Source organism: Schistocerca nitens, chromosome 10, assembly GCF_023898315.1.
Source record: "Schistocerca nitens isolate TAMUIC-IGC-003100 chromosome 10, iqSchNite1.1, whole genome shotgun sequence".
Classification (NCBI taxonomy): domain Eukaryota; kingdom Metazoa; phylum Arthropoda; class Insecta; order Orthoptera; family Acrididae; genus Schistocerca; species Schistocerca nitens.
The window spans coordinates 53,576,111-53,594,897 of record NC_064623.1 but is presented as its reverse complement, the minus strand read 5'-3'; the positions used below and the strand labels follow the sequence as shown (position 1 = coordinate 53,594,897).

The window sequence follows — 18,787 nt, the reverse complement described above, 5'->3', positions numbered from 1 at the left end:
CTTCAATGCTAGATGCCTTTAATAGGTTCCACAACGAAACATTGTCTCGAAATTTGGTAGAAAATCCGAAGAAATTCTGGTCGTATGTAAAGTACACAAGCGGCAAGACGCAGTCAATACCTTCGCTGCGCAGTGCCGATGGCACTGTTACCGACGACTGTGCCGCTAAAGCGGAGTTATTGAACGCAGTTTTCCGAAATTCCTTCACCAGGGAAGATGAATGGAATATTCCAGAATTTGAAACACGAACAGCTGCTAGCAAGAGTTTCTTAGAAGTAGATACCTTAGGGGTTGCGAAGCAACTCAAATCGCTTGATACGGGCAAGTCTTCAGGTCCAGATTGTATACCGATTAGGTTCCTTTCAGATTACGCTGATACAATAGCTCCCTACTTAGCACTCATATACAACCGCTCGCTCACCGACAGATCTGTACCTACAGACTGGAAAATTGCGCAGGTCGCACCAGTGTTTAAGAAGGGTAGCAGGAGTAATCCATCGAACTACAGACCTATATCATTGACTTCGGTTTGCAGTAGGGTTTTGGAGCATATACTGTATTCAAACATTATGAATCACCTCGAAGGGAACGATCTATTGATACGTAATCAGCATGGTTTCAGAAAACATCGTTCTTGTGCAACACAGCTAGCTCTTTATTCGCACGAAGTAATGGCCGCTATCGACAGGGGATCTCAAGTTGATTCCGTATTTCTAGATTTCCGGAAAGCTTTTGACACTGTTCCTCACAAGCGACTTCTAATCAAGCTGCGGGCCTATGGGGTATCGTCTCAGTTGTGCGACTGGATTCGTGATTTCCTGTCAGGAAGGTCGCAGTTCGTAGTAATAGATGGAAAATCATCGAGTAAAACTGAAGTGATATCAGGTGTTCCCCAGGGAAGCGTCCTGGGACCTCTGCTGTTCCTGATCTATATAAATGACCTGGGTGACAATCTGAGCAGTTCTCTTAGGTTGTTCGCAGATGATGCTGTAATTCACCGTCTAGTAAGGTCATCCGAAGACCAGTATCAGTTGCAAAGCGATTTAGAAAAGATTGCTGTATGGTGTGGCAGGTGGCAGTTGACGCTAAATAACGAAAAGTGTGAGGTGATCCACATGAGTTCCAAAAGAAATCCGTTGGAATTCGATTACTCGATAAATAGTACAATTCTCAAGGCTGTTAATTCAACTAAGTACCTGGGTGTTAGAATTACGAACAACTTCAGTTGGAAAGACCACATAGACAATATTGTGGGGAAGGCGAGCCAAAGGTTGCGTTTCATTGGCAGGACGCATATAGAAGATGCAACAAGTCCGCTAAAGAGACAGCTTACGCTACACTCGTTCGTCCTCTGTTAGAATATTGCTGCGCGGTGTGGGATCCTTACCAGGTGGGATTGACGGAGGACATCGAAAGGATGCAAAAAAGGGCAGCTCGTTTTGTATTATCACGTAGTAGGGGAGAGAGTGTGGCAGATATGATACGCGAATTCGGATGGAAGTCATTACAGCAAAGACGTTTTTCGTCGCGGCGAGATCTATTTACGAAATTTCAGTCACCAACTTTCTCTTCCGAATGCGAAAATATTTTGTTGAGCCCAACCTACATAGGTAGGAATGATCATCTAAATAAAATAAGAGAAATCAGAGCTCGAACAGAAAGGTTTAGGTGTTCGTTTTTCCTGCGCGCTGTTCAGGAGTGGAATGGTAGAGAGATAGTATGATTGTGGTTCGATGAACCCTCTGCCAATCACTTAAATGTGAATTGCAGAGTAGTCATGTAGATGTAGATGTAGATGTAGATATACCCACTTCAGGGTGATAGTTGTTTTTTCTCTATTTCTAGCTGTTTTCCCACAGACACGACACATAATTTACTAACTGAGGTTTGTCTGCATGGTCGTCACCGCACCACCAAGTGGACTACGCCTGTCAGTACAGTCTAACCATTTTACGTCTACGCTTCCACACTTCGCACCTGACGTGCTGCTAGGGGAAAAAGCACTAATAGCTTGCTCTTGTCACGTGTACTTGGAGGTACTAACCAACCTAACAACATAGTACTCCTAATAACTACAAGTATTAGTCTGTGAATTAAGTGAATACTGATCTACTGTTGTTCAGTACACTGTTCTCAGTCAACAACATAAATATCTGCACTTATACCCCTTACACCATGTATATTTCTTTCATCTTTCAGCCTTCCTTCCTTATCTAAGTGCTAGTTTTCTGTCTGAGCCCTCAATATCCATAAAACTGCCTGTCTTTTTCTCTCGTAAGGTCTCTTTAATTTTCCCATAGGCAGCATAAATCTTTACCCAAGTCAAGCACACATTTACAGACAGCCTTCAATCTGTCCACTAGCCATTTTTGATCAGCCATTCTACAGATTTTGTCACTCTCCTTTTCTAGACGTCTGTATTCAGTTTCAAATGCACTTCATAATAACATTTGTTATACCTCACACAAGTTTCAATAATGCTTGACTTCTATCAAACCAACTTACATAAATTATAAAATTCTCTGAATCCGTGGGGAAAAAATTCCAGAAAGATAATTTCGTGGAGGGGTGCATGGATGGAGTGGCGTGGTGTTGAGTGATGCAGCTTTGGCAGTTCTGCCTTCTACCAGGGGCGTGTAGTACGTTAAATTCACCCTGTTACAGGATGCCACATACGCGGATAAGACGGGCGTGTCTGTGGTGGCGCTGTGTCCGGGCCCTACTGAGTCACCATTGCTGCTGGACTCTCCGGAGCACCTGATGCACGACTACATCAAGCAACCTCTGGCCCAACTCCTGTCTGCCACTCACATCAACAGGTGCTGTATGGTAGCCCTGTGGCGTTGTACCTCTGTTGCTCCGAATGCACAAGTTTCTTCCATTATTCTTATGCTTGCACCTAAACTACTTCCATTTCATTCAGTGTGAAATGCAGTCACTTTGTCGCAAGCTCTATTCATACCTGGTGGATATTATCAAAGTGCAGCTACTCAAGCAGGTCCATTGTGGGCTGTAATTACACTTGAAAAATTAGTTCCAACTTTGGATACAAGGTGCAAATCTGATGCTGTACACTGTACGTATGACTGTTCGACACCCACGCTGTCATATGACAAGCTGTAACTGTCGAGAAGAGAACCTGTGCTCTGTTAGTGAAGCTGTTTTATGTGAACAGGAGAAATTACAGTGCTGCATTGAGAGAGTTTCGCTGGCTGAAAGGTCTGAGAAGTGGGTTGATATCATTGAATGGTTTAAAGAAGATGATAAAACCGAAGTCATGGTGAGCTTGGTGTGGCACCTGGAAGAAGAAGACGTTCTGTCTCAGAGAAAGTTTTTGGTGAGTCTACTGTTGCTGTAACTGACCATGCAGCATGTGCCCTGGGTAATGCTAGCACCCGTACAGTGCCATAAGAATTCTTTGTCTCCTGGTCAACAGTACGGGAATTTTTGTGCTCTATTTCATACTAGTACCCATGCAAGATCCATATGGTACAGCGACTGAAATCTCATTGTCGTCAGGGGGTGATGAATACACAGAACTGCAGAATTTGGGACACTGTTGATCTGCATGTCGTGCATGAAGATCCATTGCACTCGTCGTATGTGACTGTATGGTATGGATTCACAGACACCTTCATCCTCAGCCCCCTCTTCTAGGAAGAAAATCTCCCAGAGGGCATGTCAGGTGCACCGTGAGATCTGGAAGAGCGCAGCTAAGTGGCAACCACTGTTTTCATGCAAGGTGGGCAGCGCCTCATGTCGCTAGCCCAATGAAAGATCTGCTTAATGGAACATTCCACGAACATGCTGTTTCCAAACGTTTTCCAGATACAAGGCCTGCAATATTACCTGCAGCTGACGACTGACTCTTTATCTTTGTTGAAACTCTCAAAACTTTACTGACCTACAGACCGTCTTATATAAACAGCACACCCTGCTTTAAGAGGGAAAAGAGGGAACCAGCTCAAAAATGCTACTGTCGGAGAACAAGAAAGGCGGATATGTTCCTTTTTAGAAGACTCTGGCACAAAAGTGGGGAACCAGCTGCCTCAATCCTCATTTTGTCTTACTTATCAAAAATTTTGGGATGCGAACATATTCGCGCTTTTAGGTGCTAAATGAGAGTAACAGAGACACAATGATGTTGGAAGAGAGACAGTGGCAGTGAGAGAGAAAAAAAAGAGTGATGGTGAGAGAGAAAGTAGAAAGAGAAGGAGAGTTGGATGCAGACAATAACAGTGGGAGTCAGAGAGGAGATAGTGGAGGCCAGTGAGAACTAGCGGCAGTAAAAGAGAAAGAGATATGGATGGAGATAGTGGCAGTGGGAGCACAAAAGGAGACAGAGCAAATTAAAAAGAGAGATGAATGGAGACTATACATAGGCCTGGGGTGTCTGGCCGCCCCACCCCTCCCACCGCAGACTGGCCAACTTTAAAAAAAAGTCTGCTGTCCCTCATACCCTATAGAAGTATGTTAAAGTTTCCCAGTCAAGGGTTCGAAACACCATGAAAACTCAGAGACATGTGTCAAGAGGATACAACGGTGGTTGAGACAAAGATGGTCTGCCTGTGTGCAGCTGGATGCCTGTTAGAACAGGTGGAAGGGGGTGGGCAGACAGCTGTCGCAAAGGTAGCCTCACATCCAGGCTGTATCATATGCATTAGCACTGCGCCAGCTGAGTACACACAGGCAGGGTTGACCTATACTAAAGACCCACTATTCCCTCTAAGAGAGTGAATGAACACACGGTACGAAACAAGGATATCAATGGATGTCAAAACAAGTTCAGATTGCAATGCAAAGCAGAAGTACGTGATGAAGTCCTAGAGTATTGACTATGGGTAGGTGACATTGACAGCATTTTTAGTGTTTTCTTATCTGTCAGACCTCGGCTACTGTTAACATTATATTCGTAATTTTAAGTTAAAACCGTCTGTTGCAACTGATAGAAGGTGTATGGGTGTCGTGGTATCTTCCCCTCCCCCCCCCCCCCCCCCCCCACCCCACACACACATTCTCCCATGCTCCTGCATGTTGCGTAAGCAGGTTAACTGGATCCTGGTTGGTGCTTTAGAGGCAAATAGAAAAAATAAATTTTGATTGTGTTTTTATTTACTGTTTAAAGATAAAAATAACAACATAAAATACAATAAAAGTTATTTCCTTTGGTAATTTGGATGACAACAATGATGGTGATGGTCAGAGTACAGTAACCATATGGTGATGATGGCAGTGATGGCGACAATGATGGTGATAGTGTGATCATGGTATGATTATGGTGATGGTACAGTGATGGAATGGCAATGGAGATGGTGAGAGTGAGAGTGTTTGTGGTGGTGATAGTGATGATGAAGGTGATGTTAATAGTGATGGTGTCAGTAAAGTGATGGTGTGATGAGATTGATGATGGGAGTGCAGTAACAGTGCCAGTAATGGTGATGTTGACAGTGACAGTACACCGATGGTAGGGTGATGGTGAAGGTGGCAGTTACAGTGACACTGACAGTCAAAGTGTTGATGATAGTGACAGAGGTCATACAGTGCTGGTATACTATTGGTGACAGTCACGATGATGATGAAAGTAATGGTGAAGGTGAAGGTGACATTGACAGTGATGGTGGTGGTATTGTGATTGTGTGGTGATAGTAACAATGACAATGACAGTGATGATGATGGTGCAGTGTCAGTGACAGTGATGGTGATGGCGATGTTGACAAGGACAGTACACTGATGGTAGGGTGGTGGTCATAGTGATGGTGACTGTCAGTGTTGGTTGAAAAATGGCACTGAGCACTATGGGACTTAACATCTTAGGTCATCAGTCCCCTAGCACTTAGAACTACTTAAACCTAACTAACCTAAGGACATCACACACATCCATGCCAGAGGCAGGATTGGAACCTGCGACCGTAGCAGTCCCACGGTTCCGGACTGCAGCGCCTAGAACCGCACGGCCACTGCGGCCGGCTTGATGATGCTGACAGTGATGGTACAGTGATGCTGATGGTGACAATGAGAGTGATAATGATGGTGACAAAAATGTTGACAGTGAAGGTCATGTTGGTGGTGATGTTATAGTCATTCCATGACAACAGTCACAGTGATCGATGATGGTACATTGACAGTGATCATATTGGTGAAGATACATGATGGCATGGTGATGGTGACAGTGACAATTTGGTTATGGTATGGTGATGGTGACAGTGATGGTATGGTGACACATGATGACAGTGTTCACGGTGGTGACAGTGATGAAGAAGATGATAGTGATGGTGATATTAATAGTGATGGTACAGTGTTGTGGTGACAGTGATATTGATGGTGACAGTGACAAAAGTGTGCTGACAGTGACAATGATTCTGACTGTAGTGATGGTACGCTGATGGTAGGATTATGGAGATAGTGACAATCATGGACATGATGCTAGTATGCTCATGCTGAGGTGATGACAATAGTGACAGTGATGGTGATGGTATGGTCACAGTATGGTGACAATGATTGTGACAGTGATGGCATGGTGATGGTGATGTTGATGGAGAGTTAGTTAGTGAGTAACAAGTTCCATAGATCATTTAGCACAGTAGATCATAATGACATGGAACAAGTCATTATACATTCATACTGAAAATTAATTTGTGCATATCGCTACATTCGGAATATTTAGGTTTTTTTAATATATAAAACGAAAGCAAGATATACAGATGTGAGTTAGTAATTCCTAGTCACCACCTCTTACATAGTGCAATAATAGAAATTCTTCTACAGAACAGAAGGAGTTCCCAAGGAGAAATGTTCTGTTTGTTATCACTTGGTAAGTGATCAAAAAGTTTTGTTGCTGCGTTGTGGACCCATTTTTCTGCTAAAGGCAACCTTAATGTAGAGTAATGAACGTCATTTCTCCATCTGATATTGTAATTATATACCTCATCGCTCCTCTTGAACTGTAGTGGATTACTTAAAACAAACTTCATGGAGGAATAACTGTACTGTGAAGTAGTAGTCAGAATGCCCAACTCCTTAAACAGATGTGTACAAGACGATCGTGGGTGAACACCACATATTATTCTCCCAGCACGTTTTAGTACAATGACGACTTTCTTTGGTAAAGATGAGTTGCCCCAGAACATTATTTCATGTGACATGAAATGATACGGTGATGGTGATGATGAGAATGTGGCGATAGTACAGCGATAGTGATGGTGACCATACAGCGAAATTTCTCGATGGCAGCTCTCAGCAGATTCTGTGCAAGTAAGAATTTGTAGGCAATGTGATGGTGAATTCTCTTGCTGAAGGTACAGACCACTTGTGAAGCGCAACGGCTAAGTAAGTGCAAGTAATTAAACAGTAGGCTCCTCGACAATTCGCTGCTAAGATCCAGTGGCAGAACTTCCTCCGTTTGTTTTGCTCTTTTTGCAGTAAGACAGATTTAGGACTTCAGCATAATTGAAAGATTTGTCCACTTCAACAGTACCGTAACACGTACATTTTACTGTAACATTGCTGGTAATCCCTATGTTATATACACTGATGTTCAAAATTAAAGCAACAAACCGCTATTTGCTCGTCTTAAGTCTAATTCAGGGTATAAGCATCCAAGTGTCAAGAGATGTCTATACGATCTTGTTAAGCACGGAAAGTGGCATTCTCGTTAACGGACAACCACGACCAACGATGACGTCAGGGCACCTATCAAACGGGGTAGTATGTGCCAGGTAGCCCTACATCCACAATCGCTGTGTATACGAGGTGCGGCTAGAAAAAAACCGGACTGATGCTGGAAAAAACATTTATTTACAATTATTAACAATTTCATGTTATCTCCTTCAATGTACTCTCCTCCTCGGTCTCTACACCGCTCCATACGAATTTTCCACTGTTCATAGCAATGCTGCAGATCATTTTCGGTAAGTCCATACATTACTTCCGTCGCTTTTTCTTTTACTGCTTCAACAATCTCAAATCTAGTTCCTTTCATAGCTGACTTGACTATAGGGAAAAGAAAAAAGTCACAGGGGACCAAATCAGGTGAGTAGGGTGGATGATCTAAGATGGGAATGTTGTGTTTTGCCAAAAACGTCTTCATTGACAACGCACTGTGAGCTGGGGCATTGTCTTGGTGAAGGATCCATGACTTTTTTCTCCACAAATCGTTCCGTTTTCTCCGTAGTCGCTCACGTAGGGTAGCCAGGACGCTAATGTAGTAATGCTGATTCACTGTTTGTCTCTCTGGTACCCAATCAATGTGCACAATCCCTTTGATGTCAAAAAAAAAAACAATCATCATTGCCTTGAATTTCGATTTTGACATTCGTGCTTTTTTTTGTCGTGGAGAACCAGGAGTTTTCCAATGCATCGATTGGCGTTTAGTTTCGGGATCGTAAGTAAAAAACCACGATTCATCGCAAGTAATAACATTTTGTAAGAAGGTGGGATCACTTTCAATGTTTTCCAGGATGTCAGAACAAATCATTCTTCGGCGTTCCTTCTGTTCAATTGTGAGACACTTTGGAACCATTTTTGAACACACTTTGTTCATGTTGAAACTTTCATGAATAATCTGCCTAACACTTTCCTTGTCAACTCCTGTTAACTCAGACACTGCTCTGATTGTTAAACGGCGATCTTGTCGAACAAGTTTACCGATTTTTTCAATGTTTGCATCAGTTTTTGCTGACAATGGTCTGCCAGTGCGAGTGTCATCACTGGTGTCTTCGCGGCCATCTTTAAATCGTTTAAACCACTCAAACACTTGTGTTCGCGATAAACAATCATCGCCGTACACTTTTTGTAATATTACAAACGTTTCACTTGCAGATTCTCCTAGTTTGAAACAAAATTTGATGTTAACACGCTGTTCTTTCTGTACACTCAACATTTTCCGACGCACAGACAAAACGTCAACTACTTAAAACAGACGCCACGGGCAGACTGAGTGCAGGAGGCAGATGAAACTCGAGCAGTAGGCGGAGCGAGAGTCACGTGACAGGCCACGCGACTTTCAGCCTTATTGCATTCGTTTTATTGTTTCACCAGTACTAGTCCGGTTTTTTTTCTAGCCACACCTCGTACAGTCACACACGGGGCGATGTGGCACAAAGAAGACGTCTGCCAAACTTTCTACGGTAGAGGGTCATAAGAAGAATGGAAGCACGACAGTTGCAAACTAATATGGCCTGATGGCTTAATGTAAATCGTTCTGTTGTTTCTCGGATTTGGCGCCAATTTATAGAGACTGGAACAGACCAGTGCAGGTCCGTCCTTGTTTGATATCAGAAAGACAGGACTGTCATTTGGTTGTAAGGGCACGAAGGTACCACTGTATGGCACGAAGGTACCGCTGTATGGCAACTGGCATCTAACCTCGCAGCATCCACTGGACGTGTTGTATCGAGGCAAAAGGTATACAGAAGGCTTTGGCAGAGTGGCCTTTATTGTTGAAGACCAGCTGTATTTGTACCCATGATGCGTCTTCACAGAAGGGAACGTCTAGAGTGGAGTCGTCAGCATGCCAACTGGATGGTGGAACAGTGGGCCAATGTTCTTTTCGAAGATGAGTCCTGATTTGGTCTGGAGAATTATTCTCGAAACATTTGTATCTGGAGGGAAAGACACCGGTAGCGAGGAGGATCCCTAATGGTGTGTGCAGGGATTATGTTGACAACTCAAACCACTTTTCATGAAATTGTACAGGTGAATCGGCAAGGTGTGACTGCTGTCAGGTACCGCGACGAAATCTTGGGACCTCATGTGCGGTTGTTGCGAGGTGGTGTGGACCCAGACTTCATATTGATGAATGATAATGCTCGACCTCTTTGAGGGTTGGGTTGTTCGGGGAAGGAGACCAGACAGCGAGCTCATCGGTCTCGTCCGATTAGGGAAGGACTGGGAAGGAAGTCGGCCATGCCCTTTCAAAAGAGCCATTCCAGCATTTGCCTGGAGCGATTTAGGGAAATCAGGGAAAACCTAAATCAGGATGACCGGACGCGGGTTTGAACCGTCGTTCTCCCGAATGCGAGTCCAGTGCGCTAGCCACTGCGCCACCTCGCTCGGTGACCTCTTAGAGAACGGGTGGTTGATTTTTTCTCGGAAAAGGAAAATGTTGCACGCATCCCACGCAGTATGTCTGGGATGCGCTAGGGAGAGAGGGTGCATCACATCAGCATCCACTACCCACTCTCCAAAGCTTGTGAGCAGCTCTGCAAGAATAATGGGCTTTATTGCCTCAACGTAAGTTTGATGACATCATTCACAGCAGGTCGAGTCGCTGTCGGGCTTGTATTGCTGTCAGAGGTGGTCACACTCCATACTGAGCGCATTAACGAGTTGTCGGAAAGTGTGTGAAAATCCGTTAAGTTGGAAAAAATGGAGAACATTTTTGTCTACCGTTGTGCACAAGTAGTTATTGTTGTTGTTGTTGTGGTCTTCAGTCCTGAGACTGGTTTGATGCAGCTCTCCATGCTACTCTATCCTGTGCAAGCCTCTTCATCTCCCAGTACCTACTGCACCCTACATCCTTCTGAATCTGCTTAGTCTATTCATCTCTTGGTCACCCTCTATGATTTTTCCCCCTACGCTGCCCTCCAATACTAAACTGGTGATCCCTTGATGCCTCAGAACATGTCCTACCAACCGGTCCCTTCTTCTTGTCAAGTTGTGCCACCAACTCCTCTTCTCCCCAATCCTATTCATTAGTTATGTGATCTACCCATCTAATCTTCAGCATTCTTCTGTAGCACCACATTTCGAAAGCTTCTATTCTTTTCTTGTCTAAACTATTTATCGTCCATGTTTCACTTCCATACATGGCTATACTCCATACAAATACTTTCAGATACGACTTCCTGACACTTAAATCAATACTCGATCTTAACAAATTTCTCTTCTTCAGAAACGCTTTCCTTGCCATTGCCAGTCTACATTTTATATCCTCTCTACTTCGACCATCATCAGTTATTTTGCTCCCCAACTAGCAAAACTCCTTTACTACTTTAAGTGTCTCATTTCCTAATCTAATTCCCGCAGCATCACCCGACTTAATTCGACTACATTCCATTATCCTCGTCTTGCTTTTGTTGATTTTCATCTTATACCCTCCTTTCAAGACACTGTCCATTCCGTTCAACTGCTCTTCCAAGTCATTTGCTGTCTCTGACAGAATTACAATGTCATCGGCGAACCTCAAAGTTTTTATTTCTTCTCCCTGGATTTTAATAAGTACTCCGAACTTTTCTTTCGTTTACTTAACTGCTTGCTCAATATACAGATTGAAAAGCATCGGGGAGAGGCTACAATCCTGTCTCACTCCCTTCCCAACCACCGCTTCCCTTTCATGTCCCTCGACTCTTTATAACTGCCATCCGTTTGTTGCTTTAATTTTGGAAACCAGTGGATGTAGGTAGCAGGTTGTAGACTGTAGCGGCATGCATACGAGACTTTGATGGTGTGTGCCGATTGTTTGCAGGCCTGAGTTCATCGCCGAAGCGCTGACTCGAGTCATCCGGGAGGGGCGCTCTGGCTCGGTGTGGGTGGCCAACGAAGGAGTCGTTCGCCAGGTGGACTTCCCCCGCATGGTGTAGCTGCCGTGCTCCGGACGCACTGCTGGTATATGCTGGTGCCCTGTTCAATAAGAAGTGCGCTGCTTCTTCATTCATCGTACGAAACGATCGTACGAAATAATCATAAACCCCTTAACAACAGAATAAAAAAGTCGAATAATCTTCATAAACTGTGGAGGACAACTTTTACCTTGATGATGCCTGGTAAAAGCAGACGTTCCTTATAAATTTTTTCTATCTGAAACATTGGGAGAGCTATTGAATAAACATATAATACTAACATATAGGACATTTTGTTACACTAACTTTGAGAAACAAAATGAAGTGATCATGATGCAATCTCTCTTCACTTCATTTTCTCTAACTCATTCTTATGGATCGACGACTACACTTCACATTATTTTCCTGAAGTGTATTTTTTTCTCCTTCAGCATTCAGCGAAAATTTTCATGAACATCAACGGTCCCTCAATCGTCGCCACTAATAACTTGTGCAGAATCACGAACACATTTATTTGCCGTGTCATATTCTAAATCATTCCTCGATTATACACGATTGCTTGACAACTGATACAGCGAATAGTTTTTTTTAATACAGTTGTTAAAACTATTAAAACGAAACTGAATGAAATATGCTATGGTCCGCTGTACCTGTATTTCTTCAGGTCACTTACAAGTGCATTAATTTAAAAAAAAGAATTATTTTGTACAGATATTTGCACCAGAAGAAGCAACTTCAAAGTTGCGGAACCGGTTGCGTGGGTTTATAAGTGACGTAACTTTGTCATAACGTCGAATGGTGCAAATAAATTACAGTACACGTCATTCCAGTCCTGTTAACCCAACAAAAAGAATCGTAAACGAAGTTTTCGTACAAGAAGATATCATTACTTCTTTCAACACTTTTAACGTAATGGTCAGTCCAATGAATGTGTGAAAGGGATGTCGTGAAGTGAATCCACCAACCTATACCACACGACAGTTGGATGTCCGCTCACCTGCGACTCAGTCGGATAAATTCTAGTGTCCGGTACCACCCGTCGGCTTTGACCAATAACGTCATACGTAAGGCAAAGATGCTGCAATGGACAATCTACGAATGGAATGGATTATACTCGTAAACAAACGAATGTAGCATGCCATAAAATAATACATTTAACGCGACTATTATTTACGCGCGAATTTCATTTAATCGAGTTGAAGATGACTGAAATAAATCAGAACACGAGAGCAATTACGAGTGCATATAGTATACTATATTTTCCACACGTACTGCAAAAACGATGTAAATAATGAACCGTCGAATAGTTGGAATCGGTAAATAGAAGCGACCTATGTAGAAGGTCATTTCTAGTTACCGATTCCAATATTACTGTTTGTTGCGCAAAAATCTTATAACATATCAGAAAGGTTCTTAAAAAATGATCTTGTAGTGAAGTACAGAATACGACTAGACTTACAAAAAATGAAAACCTTTACACACATTACTGCACACGCAAAGAAATAAAACGCAAAAAAAGTCCAAACCTTGCAACCGATAATTATACTACATCAAAGTCACACTATCTACAGTAGCTCCAAATAACACTCAGTAAAATCGATATACCAGGAGTGACAGTAAAAATAAGACAAGTGTAGCAGAAACATCGAATAGGAAAACATAAAAGTGGCTTGATAAAAAGAATCTTACCGCATATGAACTTCCAAAGGAGTCAAAGATCGAGACTGACAAGAGCGAAATAAGGGCATACCAAAAATAATGCTTGAACGTCAAACTGTAACGAAAGAGGCGAAATCCAGAATAACAAGTGAAAAAATAATAAGGCACGAATGAGGTACCATTCAAATCAATTCTTCCCTACCACCCGCCCTCAATCGGACGCAAAATTTTAAAGTAATAAAAAAAATGAAACCACTAGTTAATCACATAAATCCTCCGGCAAAGACAGAGCAGTACCCCTCGGCCCACCATTGTAACCAGAAAATATTAAAATGACAGAGAAACCTATCTCCAGAGAAACCACTTGTACACTCGCGCAATACAGTAACATAAAAAAACGCAACGTAAAACAAGAAAAAAGTTTCAGACCCACCAACACCTAACTAACAAAACAAGGCTTGTACATTTTGCTGAATTCTTTCATAAATACAAGAAATAAACAATAACGTTTAGGAATATTCTTCCTCCAACAGTATTGATCTAATTGTCCGATTTGGTACAACCCTAAATACATCAGCACAATCTCCTCCAGAAACTACTACTCCAAAAACCCAAAATCCAACAACCTCGTGCCCCCTTTCATACTTTCTCTTTTCAAAATGTGACTCATCTACTTCAACTATAACCCCTGCCCCGCCCCCCTCCCCCAATGACCACCTATACTTTATAAATTCCCCGCAGACTTCTCTACAAAACGAGACCCAGTCGACTACAGTGCCACACGAAACCCCTGCTTCATGCATGACAGATTTGCAAGAATAATCATAGCAAAAATAGTAGGTTAGCATGACAATTACTTCTAAATTCAACCCCGATCTCTCGAACCACGTCCCCCTGCGTATGGATCTCCATATGTTATTTTTTCTGCACCTCCACATGTATTCGTCGGAACTTCTTGATAAAGGAACCTTCGTCAAAACCATATAATTTCCACAGACACTGCACTTGCAAAATTCAGCAATGACGCCCAATGATTGCAAAAATTTTATAGTTGATTTGTTGTCACTCATTTTCTGAAGCAGAATTTACGCAGTAAAAACAACTGACTCATCCATAACGAACAGCGTGAGAAATCAAGACCTTATAAATCACGACTACTTTCATTAACAAAAGATGCCGAAAACAAATTACGAGCTGAAAACAAAACAATTTACATCGATTTTTTAATATACGCTCGTAACGAGAAAATCCAGAGAAATCATTCAACATTCATCGACAGCAATCTGCGGCACAAACAAAATAACATCACACATTACGTCATTGGTCAAAGCCGACGGGTGATATCAGACACTAGAATTGACCCACTCAGTCTACTATGGGAATCATAACCAACAGCGGTTTCTTCCGTCACGCGGCATCACAATGCAGAGGCGTCTTGCAGTCAGGGAAATTTTGGCTGCTCTGTCTACAATGATCAGAAAGCTTCCTCACAGTTCAGTTTCAGCACTGGTCTGTGAACTAATTTATTTCATGTCCGAAGATAAATCGGTATTAGTTAGTCCTAAAGAGCGGGTTGCTGCAGCTACAGTGAGAAATAACAGAGGTAGCAATAACGGAATAGCCACTGGACCAGAAAACAGTCTGCTATTGTTGACAATGAGTGTGTTACTACAGTAACCAATAGGCAGTTGATCTACAAAATGGCAGAATTTCCAGGGCGAGTCATGCAGTCTACAGTTTATTCTAAATTCTTCGAATCTGTATCAAACAAGGACAAAATCGACGCTTTTATATCGCCTGTTAGAAAATCTAAAACTACTCGGCAAAAGAGTGTTCAATGGTTAACACCGGAAGCTCGGCCAACTTCTTTGTCTAAATTTCCGTTTGTCAAGTTTCACTCAGGTTTGAAATATTTTCTGATCCTCCCTCCAGAACATGAGGGGGTCGGATACATAGCGGATTCCGCGCGACGGACGTATAATCGACACACAAGACAATTCCATTTGCCTACTTGTGATGACGTCTTCGCTACTATCAGCACTGAAAATTTGAATGCGGTGCTGGAGAAGAAACCAACTATGCAAAAATGTGCCCGGTAAGCCAGGAAGTGGCCACTGTGATGTTAAACATCTCCAGTCAGCATCAGGTCTGCAGCTGCTCTCTGCGTCGCCTGCTCTGCTTCTGCCAACATCAGCAGTAAACCGCAGCCCAGACTGCATCTCCTCTGGTGTCCATGTAGTTATTCAAAATATGATGTTATGTGATGTACACAATAAATTCAGTGTTGAGTCCATGAATTGGTGGTTACTTCACTGGACTGGAATATGGATTTTTTTTCATTTTTTTATGGAGGTATAGATAGTGTGGCGCATGGAGCTTTGGATCGACCTGGGTAGCTTGCACGGATAGCCGAAGTTTTTAAGGAAACTGCTCTTGAAAAGCAGGTTATCTGGGTTCGAGATTCGTTTCGCCACAAATTTTCATGTGTTACTAGTAGTCGATATATCTATACCTAATACAGCTAATGTCAAAGAATTCGCAATCAGCGTCCCATTCTAGCCTTCTCAGCAAGGGAAAGTCCCTGACAAGACTAGGAACCTGAATCCCCCACATGGCAGTCAGGTGCACCGACCACTCAGCTATTGCACTGACCACTCAGCTACGGAAGCGGACATTCTGCGAGTATCTTCATAAAAATCTTCTCATCAAGTTTCCTTTTCCATCAGACACTCTCAAATCAAAATTTTTCTCTACTGCCGTAACAAACCATTACGTATCTTAGTGAATAGACATCTACTACTGAGCTGAATTATTTGTTTAAGTCTGCATCCTTTTCTAGTTAAAAACCGCTCAGAACCAATACCGCAACAACTTTTCTCTATGGTTTCTTTTATCGTTTACAGGCTCTAGATCTCTTAACACAGCAATACTTCTTCCTTCTACATCAAACCGTCTGCAGCTATTTGGAGCATACCCAATAGGAATTAGGGACAACTTCTTTCATCCAGTTTCTTCAAGTGGCCTAGATGTTTTCGTAAAAATTCTTGATCCAAAAGTTTGAAGTCCTGTTAGATCTGGTCTGCCAAGAGACTTTTCTGCAGTTGTATCACTTTGATTGATAGTTGAACTTCTATTGATTAAAGTGTGAAAAGTGGCAATTGACCTTGAATAAGGAAAAGTGTGAAGTTATTCACATGAGTACTAAAAGAAATCAGCTAAATTTCGATTACGCGATAAGTCACATAAATCTGAAGGCTATAAATTCAACTATATACTTAGGGATTACAATTAAAAATAACCTAAATTGGAACGATCACGTAGATAATATTGTGGGTAGAGCAAACCAAAGACTGCGATTCATTGGCAGAACACTTAGAAGGTGCAACAGGTGTAATAAAGAGACTGTTTACACTACGCTTGTCCGTCCTATTCTGGAATATTACTGTGCGGTGTGGGATCCCCATCAGGTGGGACTCTCGGATGACATCGAAAAAGTACAAAGAAGGGCAGCTCGTTTTGTATTATCGCGAAATAGGGGAGATAGTGTGACACATGATACGTGAATTGGAGTGGCAATCATTAAAAGAAAGGCGTTTTTCGTTGCGACGGGATCTTCTCATGAAATTTCGATCACTAGTTTTCTCCTCCAATTGCGAAAACATTCTGTTGGCATCAACCTACATAGAGAGAAATGATCATCACGATAAAATAAGAGAAATCAGGGCTCGTCAGAAAAATCTACGTACTCGTTTTTCGCGCCTGCCGTTCGAGAGTGGAACAGTAGAGATACAGCAAGAAGGTGGTTCATTGAACCCTCTGCCAGGCACTTTATTGTGAATAGCAGAGTAAGCATGTAGATGTAGATGTAGAAATGTGTCCCTGAGATCACTGCTTCTGCCATAGATCATTCTTCAGTTAGCTGTCAAAGATCATAGCTCTTTTCTTGCTCATTTCTTATTCAGTTGAAGTCTCACTGATTTCCCATTAAGGACTATAACGACTACTACAGTCCAGCACAATTCGTTTTTCTTCACATCAGTCCTTAAAATCACAACTAGTGTACTCACTTTCTTTATCACATATTATTCTTGTACTTATTTTCTCTGTCCAGCATATACTTTCTTATGAATCTTACAGCCACTGGCTTATATTTTAACAAAGAGGTTACAGAAACAGAATGTAATCATCTAACATCCTCATGTAGTATCTGTATTCATTAAATACAGTGGATGTGTCTCTCTACACAAATGCAGTATGTATTGTTTCAGGTGGTATTGCCACTTTTTCTCCTACAGTATAAAATTGCTTTCTTGTTAGCTCAGCTCTCACTCAAGCGTCACACAATATTTGTGGTGGGCATGAACTAGTTGGAACCCCATCAGACATTTTCTCGATCTTTGAAGTGCGAATTGTGCCTGAATGACGTAGCTTCTTGCGCCATTCGTGCTGTCCTCCTTCTGCAAGAAGTCACTGCATTCCTGGTTTAATTGACATTTCATAAATAGATTTGTTGGTTTTGGCGCTTCTAAAATGTGCATTTTCTCTTTATAAATTCCAACTAAATGTTTTCCAAACATAACAGAGAAATTTTTATTTATTTATTCGAACAATTCTTTTGGAGGGTACGAGAAATCGATTTTCGTTTTGCTTCTTTGTATTTAATTTTCGTTGCTCCCACACTTCCTTCATCTTTTGAGACTGTCGTCCCATTTCTTCCTGGGTCCACTTTCTTCCTTTTTTAGACCACTTTCTTCCCTGACATCCTACCTTTTGTGTTTATATCTCTAAAAAGTTTCCTGTTACCTATTATGTCCATTCCAATTCCTGTGTTTTTCATGTCTTTATCAATATCGGTGAACCAAGTGGGTTTGAATTTGTTTAGCAATTTTAAGATCTGCTTGGTCAGTCTGTTACTATCCATTCGGTGTATGTGGTCATAAAACTGTAATCGTATTTTCCCCATCATATCAATTCGACTTTCCATTTTCAAATAGAGTTCTCTCATCTTAATTTGTATCCAACATTAGTATTACTTCTAGGTCCCAATATTTTCCTTAGAGTTCTTTCAACTTCTCCCAGTTTTTCGAGATCCAAAAATTTGTTAGTTTAAGTGTTTCTTCTCTATACAGTGTACCAGGCCTTACCACTGTGTGGTAATGTCTTAATTTTGTGTTCCAGAACAAAGTTTTTATGTTATATATGTTTTTTGTCATTTGGAGGGCCATTTCATTTTACATACTCTATTTTATATGGCTAACTTTCCTCTTGCTTTGCTTGTTATCCATTTACCTAGATATTTAAAACTGTTTTAGATATTGTGTTGCTATGAATTTCAAATCTTTTTTGATTTGCAGCAGCATCATTGATATTTGTCATGAAATGTGTTTTTTCAAATGATATTTTAGTCCTTTTTCGTCTGCTCGTTTCTGTAGTTCTGTGATTTATTCTTTGGCACTGTCAAGTGACTCAATAACTAATGCCATATCATCTGAAATCATTTTCAGAGATAAGCATAGCATTCAGAGATATCAGATTACTTCTGTACAATCAAAGAACGTACACAACGTCCT

The 18,787-nt window shown here is 41.8% G+C and overlaps 1 protein-coding gene across 1 annotated transcript in view; it reads left to right on the top strand.

Annotated features, from left to right (window-relative positions):
* LOC126210247 (15-hydroxyprostaglandin dehydrogenase [NAD(+)]-like) overlaps positions 1 to 11,840 on the top strand; it is a 102,993-nt gene extending 91,153 nt beyond the window's left edge. Inside the window, exons 6-7 of the mRNA XM_049939436.1 lie at positions 2,665 to 2,819; positions 11,465 to 11,840. Of these exons, the coding sequence (XP_049795393.1) occupies positions 2,665 to 2,819; positions 11,465 to 11,579 (270 nt within the window). The 3' untranslated portion in view covers positions 11,580 to 11,840. The remainder of the gene's footprint in view (positions 1 to 2,664; positions 2,820 to 11,464) is intronic.
* The last annotated feature ends 6,947 nt before the right edge of the window (positions 11,841 to 18,787 follow it).